At 42.8% G+C, this 14,047-nt stretch overlaps 1 protein-coding gene across 1 annotated transcript in view; it reads left to right on the forward strand.

The window, feature by feature from the left end:
• The window catches only part of LOC311145177 (transient receptor potential cation channel subfamily M member 3-like), a gene marked incomplete at both ends in the record, with an annotated part of 342,943 nt that overhangs the window by 227,003 nt on the left and 101,893 nt on the right, over window positions 1-14,047 (forward strand). Inside the window, 6 exon segments of the mRNA XM_084181386.1 lie at window positions 2,242-2,314; window positions 3,992-4,092; window positions 4,263-4,397; window positions 4,787-4,837; window positions 12,027-12,062; window positions 12,227-12,367. Coding sequence (XP_084037512.1) covers window positions 2,242-2,314; window positions 3,992-4,092; window positions 4,263-4,397; window positions 4,787-4,837; window positions 12,027-12,062; window positions 12,227-12,367 — 537 coding nt within the window.

A 14,047-nucleotide genomic window follows, 5' to 3' on the forward strand; every position in this document is an offset into this window, starting at 1 on the left:
TAGTCTGGCTTTTTTATGGCGGTTTTGGAGCAGTGGCTTCTTCCTTGCTGAGCGGCCTTTCAGGTTATGTCGATATAGGACTAGTTTTACTGTGGATATAGATACTTTTATACCTGTTTCCTCCAGCATCTTCACAAGGTCCTTTGCTGTTGTTCTGAAATTGATTTGCACTTTTCGCACTAATGTACGTTAATCTCTAGGAGACAGAACGCGTCTCCTTCCTGAGCGGTATGACGGCTGCTTGGTCCCATGGTGTTTATCATGGCATACTATTATTTGTAGAGATGAACGTTGTACCTTCAGGCGTTTGGAAATTGCTCCCAAGGATGAACCAGACTTGTGGAGGTCTACAATTTTTTTTCTTTTGATTTTCCCATGATGTCAAGCAAAGAGGCACTGAGTTTGAAGGTAGGCCTTGAAATACATCCATAGGTACACCTCCAATTGACTCAAATTATGTCAATTAGCCTATTAGAAGCTTCTAAAGCCATGACATCATTTTCTGGAATTTTCCAAGCTGTTTAAAGGCACAGTCAACTTAGTGTATGTAAACTTCTGACCCACTGGAATTGTGATACAGTGAATTATAAGTGAAATAATCTGTCTGTAAACAATTGTTGGAAAAATGACTTGTGTCATGCACAAAGTAGATGTCCTAACCGACTTGCCAAACTATAGTTTGTAACAAAAAATGTGTGGAGTGGTTGAAAAACGAGTTTTAATGACTCCAACCTAAGTGTATGTAAACTTCCGACTTCAACTGTATGTATGCAGATACTTACATTATTCATCATGTGAGGTGAAATGTGTATTTTTTGGGAGGTGAGCACTGTGTGCGGGCCTTCCTGTTCTTCACAAGTATTCTTAATTAGCCCAGCACCTACGTTTTTAAGGATGTGCATATGACAACAAACTTTGCTGCTTACATTACTCACAAATTAAACACAATCATGAATACTCATACACACACTCATAGAGACACACAGGACTAGAGATAACCCTTACACACACATATGCCAATTTCTCTCGCTACAGGACCCCATTCCAAGGGGGCAATGTGTGTAATCTCTTAGTAGCTGAAAAATAATGAACAAGCAATGAAATCCTAATGTTTTAATTGAATTATTTGTAATTTCTCTCGCCCCTTTGGTGTCTGAAGGGCTTGTAGAAAAAGGGAACGCGAGAGAAGGAGAGAGCTACTATATTGCATCATAGCTTGAGGGGAGGCAGGAGTGAAAGCCAGCTGAAATCCTGGTACTCACCTTGAAGCCATTTAGAGGGGGAGATGGGTTTGGAGATGTGATGGCGGGAGGAGGGGGGAGGGAGGAGGATGGAGGGATGGAGTGATTACAGGAATAGATTTATGACCCTGTCGCTGCGGTCCTTAGCACGCTCCAGCGTTCCGAACATGCAGCTCATACATGGACCTGCAAGGTGCCCTTCACACACATGCCGTCATGCGACAAAATCTGGAGGAACTGCCGCATTCCTTCGCTTTTACCCTCCCCCTGCTTTCTCTTTCTCCCTCCTTGCTGCTATCTTACCCTCTCTCTCCCACTGTCTCGCTCTGTACCCCTTCTTCCTTCTCTGTTTCTGTTGCCTACTGTGCTATACTCCAACAAAGGGTCTACAGTCACTCTAGATATCTCTCTCTCTCTCTCTCTCTCTCTCTCTCTCTCGCTCTCTCTCTCTCTCTCTCTCTCTCTCTCCTTCGCTCTCTCTCCTCTCTCTCTCACTCTCTCTCTCTCTCTCTCCCCCTCTCTCTCTCTCTCTCTCTCTCTCTCTCTGTCTCTCTCTCTCTCTCTCTCTCTCTCTCTCTCTCTCTCTCTCTCTCTCTCTCTCTCTCTCTCTCTCTATTCCATTCTATCTCTTCCCTTCTTTTCTACTGGGAGCACACTGCATACGAGCTACTTTACAGTTTCTGTTTCTCCAAAGTGTGTCAACTAGGGAGCATATATTATACTGTATATTGTAGTTTCCTCTGCTCAGAGCTTCAGACAGCAGCTCTTTACAGCTCATTCTAATCCCATGTATCAAAAGAACTGAGCTATGATGTGACTGGTTTACTCAGTGTTAATAATCTCTATCTGTAAAACATTTTCCTTCATTTATTTATTCACAAAGCAAGGAAGAAAGAAATTCCCAGTGAGTAATGATGTACAGATCACATACAGATTATGTAAATGTCTCCCTCTCTCGCTTCCTTTTTCTTTCTTTCTTTTCTCTCTGTGTATGTTTCAGATAACAGTTTTTCGGATGGGGTCTGAGGGACACCAGGACATTGACTTGGCCATTCTCACTGCTCTGCTAAAAGGTAACTGACTCATAGCTAATATTTAAAGAGGCTCCTTAAGTCAGACAGTGGACTTCAGAAGGTTATAAAACAAAAGCCTCCAATTGAGCCAATCCGTTCAGCTCTCTAGCCCCTGTTTCATTCCTCTATCCCTCCCTCCATCCCTCTCGTAATCCACAGTTTCGACTTGTTGTTTAGTGCATGGTATTGATCAGGAGCGTAGCACCCAACGCTGCTGGTTCCGAGGCCTACAGAGCAGAGTCCTTTGGGCCTGTTTTCCAATCTATACCAGGTGATTGACTCGCTCTGACTTCCTTCTCAGTGGAACGCTGTATCTGAGAGCACAGAGCGGGCCTCCATAATTCATGTTTGGCAGCATGTCTAGGCGATGCATGTTTCTAGCATGTTTACTCTCTCTATGCATCCTTCTCTCTCACACTCATTATTTTTTGCATCTCATGTCCTCCTATTCATATCTCTCTGTCCATCTCCCTCTCTCTTTCTGTGGTTGATCTCTGTATCTGGCATGATGGACTGTCACAAGCATGACCAGTATAGAGTACAGACTTTATTGTGCATTATGTGTGTTTTCAGAGAGATAGAGGTAGAATGAAAGAAAGATTGTGTGCGAGAGAGAATGACACACTGAAAGAAAGAGAGCGAGAGAGAGAGCGAGAGAGAGAGAGAGAGAGAGAGAGAGAGAGAATGACACACTGAAAGAAAGAGAGCGAGAGAGAGAGAGCGAGAGAGAGAGAGAGAGAGAGAGAGAGAGAGAGAGAGAGAGAGAGAGAGAGAGAGAGAGAGAGAGAGAGAGAGAGAGAGAGAGAGAGAGAGAGAGAGAGAGAGAGAGAGAGAGAGAGAGAGAGAGAGAGAGAGAGAGAGAGAGAGAGAGAGAGAGAGAGAGAGAGAGAGAGAGAGAGAGAGAGAGAGAGAGAGAGAGAGAGAGAGAGAGAGAGAGAGAGAGAGAGAGAGAGAGAGAGAGAGAGAGAGAGAGAGAGAGAGAGAGCGAGACAGGGTAATTGATGGGGGATAAGGTCCATAAACTCCAGCGACTACAGAGCTGCGGAGAGCGAAGTGTTATTTAAAACCAGTGATAAATGCGAGCAGTCCCTTTTAATACCGACTTCTCTATTAAACTCATATTACACTACTCTGGATCTCATTACCAAGCTCTTTAAAAGCTCCCATTATTAAGCCTGTGTAATATCTCTGCTGATCAACTGAGTCTGCTGAGTAGAACCGTCAGTCATCACAAAAGGTATGTAGCCTCAACCTTGCCTCCCTTCAGCATTTGAGTTTTCAAACTACCGGTTAAAGTGCTTTTCACAAAACAATTTATCACACCACCGACAGCTTGACAAATGTCTTTTCTCAAAAAGAAAGCAAGCGGTAGGTGTCGGAGACCAAGAACATCTGCCTTGGGCTTTCCTTTAAGAAGAACCGCACAAATACAGTAATCTCCTTTGTTGCTTGCTAAACAGTGATGTTCTGCCGGCCCACAGGAAAAAAAAGTAAATACCACCTTCCACCTCCAGCAGGAGAAGTAAATGTGCGAATTTGAGATTGCAGTCTGCAACTGCTGACGGAATGATCTACAAATCACCTTGCACTCCAAATAACTACTCGTTATTATTTGTTGATCGACTGAACAAAATTGATGCTCTCAAACACGTTTATTGTCCCCTCTCCTCCTCCTAGGCGCCAACGCATCAGCTCCTGACCAGCTCAGCCTGGCCCTGGCCTGGAACCGAGTGGACATTGCCCGCAGCCAGATCTTCATCTACGGACAGCAGTGGCCTGTAAGACCCAGCCTATAACTTCTCACTCCCTTGTTTACAGTATAGACTACAGACAGCATTGTCCAAGTGAAAATGTGAAATCTATGCTGTATCCATCCATATGCTGTTTCTTGATGGTTAAGCCTGAGTTAACTGACTGTGCCTTCCCTGTGTGTATGTTTGTATGGTAGGTGGGTTCTCTGGAGCAGTCTATGCTGGATGCGCTGGTGCTGGACAGAGTGGACTTCGTCAAGCTGCTGATCGAGAACGGAGTGAGCATGCATCGCTTCCTCACCCTCTCCAGACTGGAGGAGCTCTACAACACGGTACTACACTACAGCTCCACCATGCCTGACAGTTCTGAACTCTGACCTCTCACTGACTCCATGTCATATGGAATGTATCATACAGTCATAACGTTGTTGTAACAACTGCTATAACCCCTGGTATTTGTATAACAAAAGTTGTTATAAAACTATGAAACTATTATACTCCCTCCTGGTGTTCCTCTGTAAGGTATGCATTCCTAAAGCCTTTATAACAGCTACATAAGACGATATAACATCCTTCATACGTGTTCATTATGAACAACAGCATAATACTGTACCTACAGTTTGGTACTTGATTCAAATGAGCCATCTGTCATAGCTCTGCAACTTGCTGCAGGTCGTGGCGTGACTCACGGACTAAACTGTCCTTCTATTTGTTTTGTCAGAGGCATGGACCATCCAACACACTATACCACCTGGTCAGAGACGTCAAAAAGGTATAGTTAAGTGTGTGTGACTGCGTAGGCGTTTGTGTGAATGTTTGCTTGTGTGCGAATGCAAGGGCAGCACATTTTTTATTGGTCTAGACTTGTGTTGCTTTTGTTTGCAGATTGTGTGTAGCTCTGTAGATTGCTATTGTTGCTAACGGCACATCTAGGAGCCATATTTTCTCCTTTTCAGCTGGGGTTACAGCCGTGGCTGCGTAGAGATGTCTCCGTCTTTCGTCTCTCTCTACCCCTCCCATCTCTCGTTCTTTTGCTCTGTACATACTCACTCCATTTGAGTCCAACGCGGTATTATGTACCCATATGCACAACAACCCTAGATTGGTCAAACATTTTGTAGTCCTGCATGTCTGACATTAAACCAGGGAACTTACACCAAATTGGGTGTCTCTTTGAGTAGTGAGTGTGTACAACATCATCATGTCATTCATTATGGAGAGTCAGTCTGAGATTGGACTGTTCAAATCAAATCAAATGTTATTTGCCACATGCGCCGAATACAACAGGTGTAGACCTTCCAGTGAAATGCTTACTTACAAGCCCTTAACCAACAATGCAGTTTTAAGAAAAATAAGTGTTATGTAAAGAAATAGATAAATAATTTTTTTTAAATAATTAAAGAGCAGAAGTAAAATAAAAGAACAGTAGGGAGGCTATATACAAGGGGTACCGGTACAGAGTCAATGTGTGGGGGCACAGATTAGTCGAGGTAATTGAGGTAATATGTACATGTGGGTAGAGTTAAAGTGACTATGCATAGATAATAAACAGAGAGTAGCAGCAGCGTAAAAGAGGTGGTGGGGTGGGGTGACAATGCAAATAGTCTGGGTAGCCATGGTTAGCTGTTCAGGTCTCTTATGGCTTGGGGGTAGAAGCTGTTAAGAAGCCTTTTGGACCTAGACTTGGCGCTCCAGTACCGCCTGCCGTGCGGTAGCAGAGAGAACTGTCCCTGACTAGGTTGGCTGGAATGTTTATGGCCTTCCTCTGACACCGCCTGGTATAGAAGTCCTGGATGGCAGGAAGCTTGGCCGTACGCACTACCCTCTGTAGTGCCTTGCGGTCGGAGGCCAAGCAGTTGCCATACCAGGCAGTGATGCAACCAGTCAGGATGCTCTCGATGGTGCAGCTGTATAACTTTTTGAGGATCTGAGGACCCATGCCAAATCTTTTCAGTCTTCTGAGGGGGAATAGGCTTTGTCGTGCCCTCTTCACGACTGTCTCAGTGTGTTTTGACCATGATAGTTTGTTGGTGATGTGGACACCAAGGAACTTGAAGCTCTCAACCTGTTCCACTGCAGCCCCGTTGATGAGAATGGGGGCTTCCTCAGTCCTCTTTTTTTTCCTGTAGTCCACAATCATCTCCTTTGTCTTGATCACATTGAAGGAGAGGTTGTTATCCTGGCACTAAACGGCCAGGTCTCTGACCTCCTCACTATATGCTGTCTCATCGTTGTCGGTGATCAGGCCTACCACTGTTGTGTCGTCGGCAAACTTAATGATGGTGTTGCAGTCGTGCCTGAAGATCAGCGTGGCAGATGTGTTGTTACCTACCCTTACCACCTGGGGGTGACCCGTCAGGAAGTCCAGGATCCAGTTGCAGAGGGAGGTGTTTAGTCCCAGGGTCCTTAGCTTAGTGATGAGCTTTGCGGGCACTATGGTGTTGAACGCTGAGCTGTAGTCAATGAATAGCATTCTCACGTAGGTGTTCCTCCTGTCCAGGTGGGAAAGGGCAGTGTGGAGTGCAATAGAGATTGCATCATCTGTGGATCTGTTGGGGTGGTATGCAAATTGGAGTGGGTCTAGGGTTTCTGGGATAATGGTGTTGATGTGAGCCATGACCAGCCTTTCAACACACTTCATGGCTACAGACAGGTTATCTTAGTGTTCTTGGACACAGGGACCATGGTGGTCTGCTTGAAACATGTTGGTATTACAGACTCAGTCAGGGACATGTTGAAAATGTCAGTGAAGACACAGAGCGCATTCTCTGAGTACACGTCCTGGTAATCCTTCTGGCCCTGCGGCCTTGTGAATGTTGACCTGCTTAAAAGCCTTACTCACATCGGCTACGGAGACCGTGATCACATAGTCATCCAGAACAGCTGATGCTCTCATGTATGCTTCAGTTTTGCTTGCCTCGAAGCGAGCATAGAAGTGATTTAGCTCGTCTGGTAGGCTCGTGTCACTGGGCAGCACGCGGCTGTGCTTCCCTTTGTAGTCTGTAATAGTTTGCAAGCCCTGCCACATCCGACGAGCGTCAGAGCCGGTGTAGTACGATTCAGTCCTGTATTGACTCTTTGCCTGTTTGATGGTTCGTCGGAGGGCATAGCGGGATTTCTTATAAGCGTCCGGGTTAGAGTCCTGCTCCTTGAAAGCGGCAGCTCTACCCTTTAGCTCAGTGCGGATGTTGCCTGTAATCCATGGCTTCTGGTTGGGGTATGTACGTACTGTGGGGACGTCATCAATGCACCTATTGATGAAGCCAGTGACTGATGTGGTGTACTCCTCAATGCCATCGGAAGAATCCCAGAGCATATTCCAGTCTGTGCTGGAAAAACAGTCCTGTAGCTTAGCATCTGCATCATCTGACCACTTCCTTATTAACCGAGTCACTGGTGCTTCCTGCTTTAATATTTGCTTATAAGCAGGAATCAGGAGGATATAATTATGGTCAGATTTGCCAAATGGAGGACTGTTGAGTGTATATGAGGCATTCATTTCTCCACGACTCTCTGTCTCGGTGTGTGTCTTGCTTGTCCCTTAGCCCTCTAATACTGATTATATTCTATAATATACCAAAGGCACTAACATTTTATAAAACTTTAATGAACAAGCTATTATGCTCATAAATGCTTGTATTACAAATGTTATACATGCTTTTGAATTTTACGCTTATAATACTTACGCCCTATAAAGTATATGCTTATAAATCTGTATAATCTTTACAAATAATGGAATGTTTAGTTATTAATAGTTTATAAATCGTTCATTAATAAGTTATCATAAAAATTATGACATTGTTACCCAAAAGGATTTACATAAAAATCTGACCGGACTACAGTACCTATGTAACAAAACAATTGTACGCAAATTTGCTTTAATTAAATGTAATCCTTAATTCAAGATTATGACCCATTATGCTCTTTATCTAAATAGAAGGGAGGGCCTTCTAATGTTTGGGAAATATTTGGTGAAGTGGTAAAAGAGGATGATAGCGGAGGATGTTATGTGTGATGATTGTGAAGTGCTATACAACTTCAACAGTCACAAGACAGGGAATTCAAAATGGCACGTCAAGGGAACTGAGCTGTTCAAATGGGTTAAAGTAGCCTCACTGAAATCTGGAAACTGACTGTAAGTCTATAACCTCTCACATAACCTAATATAATATTGAATCCTGCAGAGTTAAGCATTTCTTGCAGTAAAATGATACACCAAATGTACATTTTTACTCTGGAACAGGAGTGGAGAAATATTGTTTATTTCTTTAAGCATTTTAAGAGAATGAATGCGTGGTTAGGGACCGTCTGTAAAGGATCTTTATCAGCATCATAAAAGCTGATAGTGTTTCAACCACTTAAAATATGCATCCAAGCTGTACTGAAATATTAACAAAAACATGTTGACAGCTTTTAATTTCCTTAAAACTGATTTCATTTGGAAATTTTGCACAGAAAATCGTTCCCTTTTTTTTATTACATTTTCTCCCTGGACCCTAAACATCTTTGCCATGTGAGAGAAGCAGAGATGAAAGAGGAAAGAGAAAACGAACTTTACAGAGTGGCGCAGTGGTCTAAGGCACTGCATCGCAGTGCTAGCTGTGCCACTAGAGATCCTGGTTCGAATACAGGCTCTGTCGTAGCCGGCCGCGACCAGGAGACCCATGGGGCGGCGCACAAATGCCCCAGTGTCGTCTAGGGTAGGGGAGGGAATGGCCGGCAGGGATCTAGCTCAGTTGGTAGAGCATCGCGTTTGCAACGCCAGGGTTGTGGGTTCGTTTCCCACGGGGAGTATGATTTTTTTATTTTTTATAAAAAAGAATAATGTATGCACTCACTAACTGTAAGTCGCTCTGGATAAGAGCGTCTGCTAAATGACTAAAATGTAAATGTAAATGTAACTAGATTGAAGCATTCATTCTATCGATTTATGACATTATTCTGGTGAGCAAGGGTTTATTTAGTCTTTTAGGGTAACAAGTAATGACAGAAGAGAAGCTGCATGTATACTAATTATTATAATTTTTCACTTTGTCACATATAGTTGGGCAGTTGCGGATGGGTTATTAGCAATTGCGGGTGAACAAATAGCTGACCCGCGCATCACTAATTCACACCAATAAACTGATATTGGAATATATATATTAAATATTTATATTTTCTATTTAAAAGGTTAATTAAAACACAAATATTTAACCGTAGTGCATGGCTCTCTAGCTTTTGCCAAATATCTGTGTTTTCCTCTCTTCCTCTTGTCCTGCTGTGTGAAGGTGTGGTAGTGAGTGTGGGGTATTGGTGTGCAGTAGTAGGATCCATTGCTTTCACCAGGGTGGCCCAAACATATTCTGTCCTCTTCCCCCATTCGCTCTCTGTAGGAAAGCTTAGACTGTCATTGGCTACATCACGATTCCCAACCCTTCTCTTGAAGTGTGCAATTGCCCATCACGGATTTAAAAGCATTGAATTGTTAGTGTAAGCATCAGATGAAGGGACACCATTATTAAATCCATGAGCGGGAGTGTGCAACTGCACACTTCGGCAGAAGAGTGAAGAATCGGGATTCAGGCATTATTGTTGGTGTTTGTTATTGGATTTAGTGTGTAACTTTAGTCCCTGAACTCTAACCCCTGGAGCCCCTGGTGCTGGAATGAGACAACCTCACGTTACTTGGAGTGATAAAAACTAGTTGGGTACAGCCTTTTGTACCTAGCATCATGAAAGCAAGTTGAGGTGTTACAGTAATTGTTACATATTTTTTTAATGAAGGTTAATCAGTTAGTTGACATATACAATGGGCCAATTCAATCAATTGAAGATAAAGGAGTAGGGCACTGTAGGTTTGATCAGAATGATTATGCTGTATCAGAGCATTGTCTTATGTCAGATAGCCCATGTACTAATCAAGATGCATCCAGCTGCAGCCCCGCATTAGCCTGTAACTAAAACTAGCTGTGACTAAAACTAGCCTGTTACTAAAACCAATACTATCGCCATCTACTGGCCGTGGTTAATTCCTACCACATACATGGGAACTCCTCCTTTTCTTTCCTAGATTCCTTTCCTCTCACCCTTTTCCTTTCTTCCTTTCCTAGCTTCCTTTCCTCCCTTCCTAACTTCCTTTCCTTATTCCTTTCCTTTCCTCCTTTCCTAATGCCCTTTATTTTACTCCTTTCCTAGCTTCCTTTCCTTTCCTCCTTTCCTAAATACGGCAGGAGGCGAGTAAAGGAAGGTAGAGAAGAAAAGGAAGCCAGGAAACAAGGAAAGGTAGCTGGGAAAGGAAAGGAAATAAGGAAAGGGAGATAGGGAAGGGGGAAAGGAAAGGAAGCTAGTAAAGGAGGAAAATAAAGGGATCTAGGAAAGGAGGAAAGGAAAGGGAGAGAGGAAAGGAGAGTGAGGAATCTAGGAAAGAAAAGGAGGAGTTCACATGTATGTGGTAGGGATTAACCACGGCCAGTAGAGAGGAAAGGAAGGAGGAAAGGAAGTTAGGAAAGGAAGCTATGAAAGGAAGAAAGAAAAGGGAGATAGGAAAAGAGGAAAAGAAAGGGAGCTAGGAAAGGAAAGAGAGCAAGGAAAGGAGGAAAGGACTTTAGGAAAGAAAAGGAGGAGTTCACATGTATGTGGTAGGGATTAACCACGGCCAGTAGAGGGGAAGACACACGCAGGATAAAACCACACCTGTCTAAAAAATGCAGAGTTAAACATTCCGAGTGAACCTGTAGTGTGCTTTTCCTTTATCTGCTCCCACAGTGCACTTTTCTCTTATCTGCAATTGATTAATTTGGGGGCCTATACATAATTAATATGATTGCCACTACTTTGGACAACCTTGTGAGAGTGTAAGCAGACCTGGTAAACAAATGTTATTTGTTTTCTTTCAACTACTTTAGCTTTGTTTGATTGAGCTTGTCTGGTGAAATGGAACCAATAAACTAGTCCCATAAGTGCAAACCCTGCCCATCTGGCATTCCAGACAGGCTCTCTCAAATGGCGAGGTCAGCTCACTCATGGTAGGGTTAGATTGTTTGAAGGTAATGGCAGGGGAGGACTCTGACATCGTAATAGATCTAATACTGTGAAGCCAATGTGGGATACCGTATGTTCACACAGCATGGTTTAGGCCGTTCAATGAAGGGGAAGGAGAAGGGTATAGTGGTGCATTTCAAATTAACATGTGAAAAAATACACAAGCACATCCTGCTTTGGGGTTCTCCCACTTCAAAGTGTTGCCTCTGATCTTTGGCTGGATAATTGTGAGGCTTTAGTGGGATAACAGAAACAAAATGGAGTGCTTTTTGACTAGGGGATGTAGGGAGCTTTCCACTAAAAGTGACCAGGGGCAGTGGATGAGATGGTATCAAATCATCCGTAGATGTATGATAATTGTCCCAGCCCATCCTCCATTTCTCCCTCCACCAGCCTCCACTGGTTTGGACCCAATGGCCTCCTGGTCATTACAGTAGGATCATAGAGCTCTGATTTCTATCTGAAGGGGATGATAAGGCCCATTTCTATCAAGAAACGCTCTATCATTTCTGTCTGTCTCTCTCTTCCAGCACTGAACCCCTGATACGATCTGGTCGTACATTACAAATGCAAATTAGCACAGAGTGATCAGGCAAATTAAGTCAGCATTAATCAGATTTTTATATTTTTCAATTTCCTCAAGATTTGTAATTTTCCATCTTCTCCTTAACATTTCTCCTATTTTCATGGTCTTCCTCCTCCTTCCTTTACTCCTCTACCCCTCTCCTCTCAGAGTACAGTATACTGATGTATATCTCAGTGCTGTTGAACTAAGCTAAGTTAAATTAAACTAAGGTCAGATAAATTAAGCTAAGCTTAGTTAAGCTAAGTTAATTTAAACTAGGTTATAAACTCTGTGGTCTTATCGGGGGTCTGTGTTTCCCATCTCTCCTTGGCCTTGTGCTGTATACTCACTGACCTTGTGTGTTCTTTCCAAGCAAGAATATCCAGGGTTCAGTTGGATCTACTTCAAGGTGAATCAACTAATCACGTATTATTTTTAGCACAAAACAAGTGTGTGGATGTGTGAAGTGAAGTGTGTATGATTTGTGTGGGGTGTTTTCCCTTCCTTTCACCTTCTAATGCTCAACTGTCATGGGTGTGTGCGGTTTTGTCTGACCAATCTCTTGGTCCCCAGGGTAACCTGCCACCAGACTACCGCATTAGTCTCATTGACATCGGATTGGTCATTGAGTACTTGATGGGCGGAGCTTACCGATGCAACTACACCAGGAAGAGGTTTAGAACTCTGTATCATAACCTCTTTGGACCCAAAAGAGTGAGTGGCAGAATAGCTTTACAGTTTCCTATTCTGCTAATTATACATGTGCATGTGTCTGCATGTCTACTTGTCTCTGTGGGATCAATTGAATCGAACATTCATTGTGGTACTGTATTTACGCAGTATCTCTTTTTCCCATGGTCAAATTAACTCCCAGACTGGTCTTCGGTACTATATAATTTACAAACCTACTATTATTAACCTGGTAGACTCCCCTCAGGTATGCTTTAAGTGTTCAGAATAAGACGAGAAGTGTGTGTCCATGTGGGGTGACGTTTGTAAACAAATGCACTGTGTAAATATTGCTATCTGTGTCTTTTTGTGTGTTATGCATATGGCTGTAATGCATTTACGCTACCGTTCAAACGTTTTGGGTCACTTAGAAATGTCCTTGTTTTCTAAAGCATTTTTTTTAACCTTTAAAATAACATCAAATTGATCAGAAATACAGTGTAGACATTGTTAATGTTGTAAATGGCTATTGTAGCTGGAAACGGCTGATTTTTTATGGAATATCTACATAGGCGTACTGAGGCCCATTATCAGCAACCATCAGTCCTGTGTTCCAATGTCACGTTGTGTTTGCTAATCCAAGTATATCATTTTAAAAGGCTAATTGATCATTAGAAAACCGTTTTGCAATTATGTTAGCACAGCTGAAAACTGTTGTGCTGATTAAAGAAGCAATAAAACTGGCCTTCTTGAGACTAGTTGAGTATCTGGAGCATCAGCAATTGTGGGTTTGATTACAGGCTCAAAATGGCCAGAAACAAATAACTTTCATCTGAAACTCATGTCTCAGACTGGCCAATAAAAATAAAAGATTAAGATGGGCAGTCTGAGATATGGCTTTTTCTTTGCAACTCTGCCTAGAAGGTCAGCATCCCGGAGTCGCCTCTTCTCTGTTGACGTTGAGACTGGTGTTTTGCGGGTACTATTTAATGAAGTTGCCAGTTGTGGACCTGTGAGCCGTCTGTTTCTCAAACTTGACACTCTAATGTATTTGTCCTCTTGCTCAGTTGTGCACCGGGGCCTCCCACTCCTCTACACTGTAATTCTGATCAATTTTATGTTATTTTAATGGACAAAAAAATTGCTTTTCTTTCGAAAACAAGGACATTTCTAAGTGACCCCAAACTTTTGAACGGTAGTGTACGTGTGTGAGCTATGAGGGTATGAGATTCAAGGTGTGGGATTAGGTTTTGACTGACAGTAGTGGGTTGTGTGGTGCTTTTATTGGTTTAATTTGGGCCTGCAGGTGATGGGATGGTTTGTCATATATTAAGAATGAAGCAGTAAAATATGAAGGTGCTGCTGTGCTTACAGATTCTGTGTAGAAACAGAAACAGAAACACAAACACTGCTTCTAATTACTGACTAGCAAACTAAAAGCCAACCTGAGCCTCACTTTTGGAGTGATGTAAATTTGGTAATTAGGTAACCTTTTTGTGTGTGATCAAGGAAGGATGCTGTAAAATAAAATAAATAAATATGAATGCAGGATGTAAATGCATATCACTCTAATTCTAAATCTGCACTAGGGATACGGTCTCATTTTCTCCCTCTGCAAACTCTCACAAACTAGTACTAGAAAGCAGAGATCCGTGCTAAACTGCACTGCACTATACTGCTAGGAACAACGGTTGTGAAATAGACGGGTTGATTGTTAAGCAACAA

This window comes from Coregonus lavaretus (genome assembly GCF_964263955.1).
Source record: "Coregonus lavaretus genome assembly, chromosome: 17".
Classification (NCBI taxonomy): Eukaryota; Metazoa; Chordata; class Actinopteri; order Salmoniformes; family Salmonidae; genus Coregonus; species Coregonus lavaretus.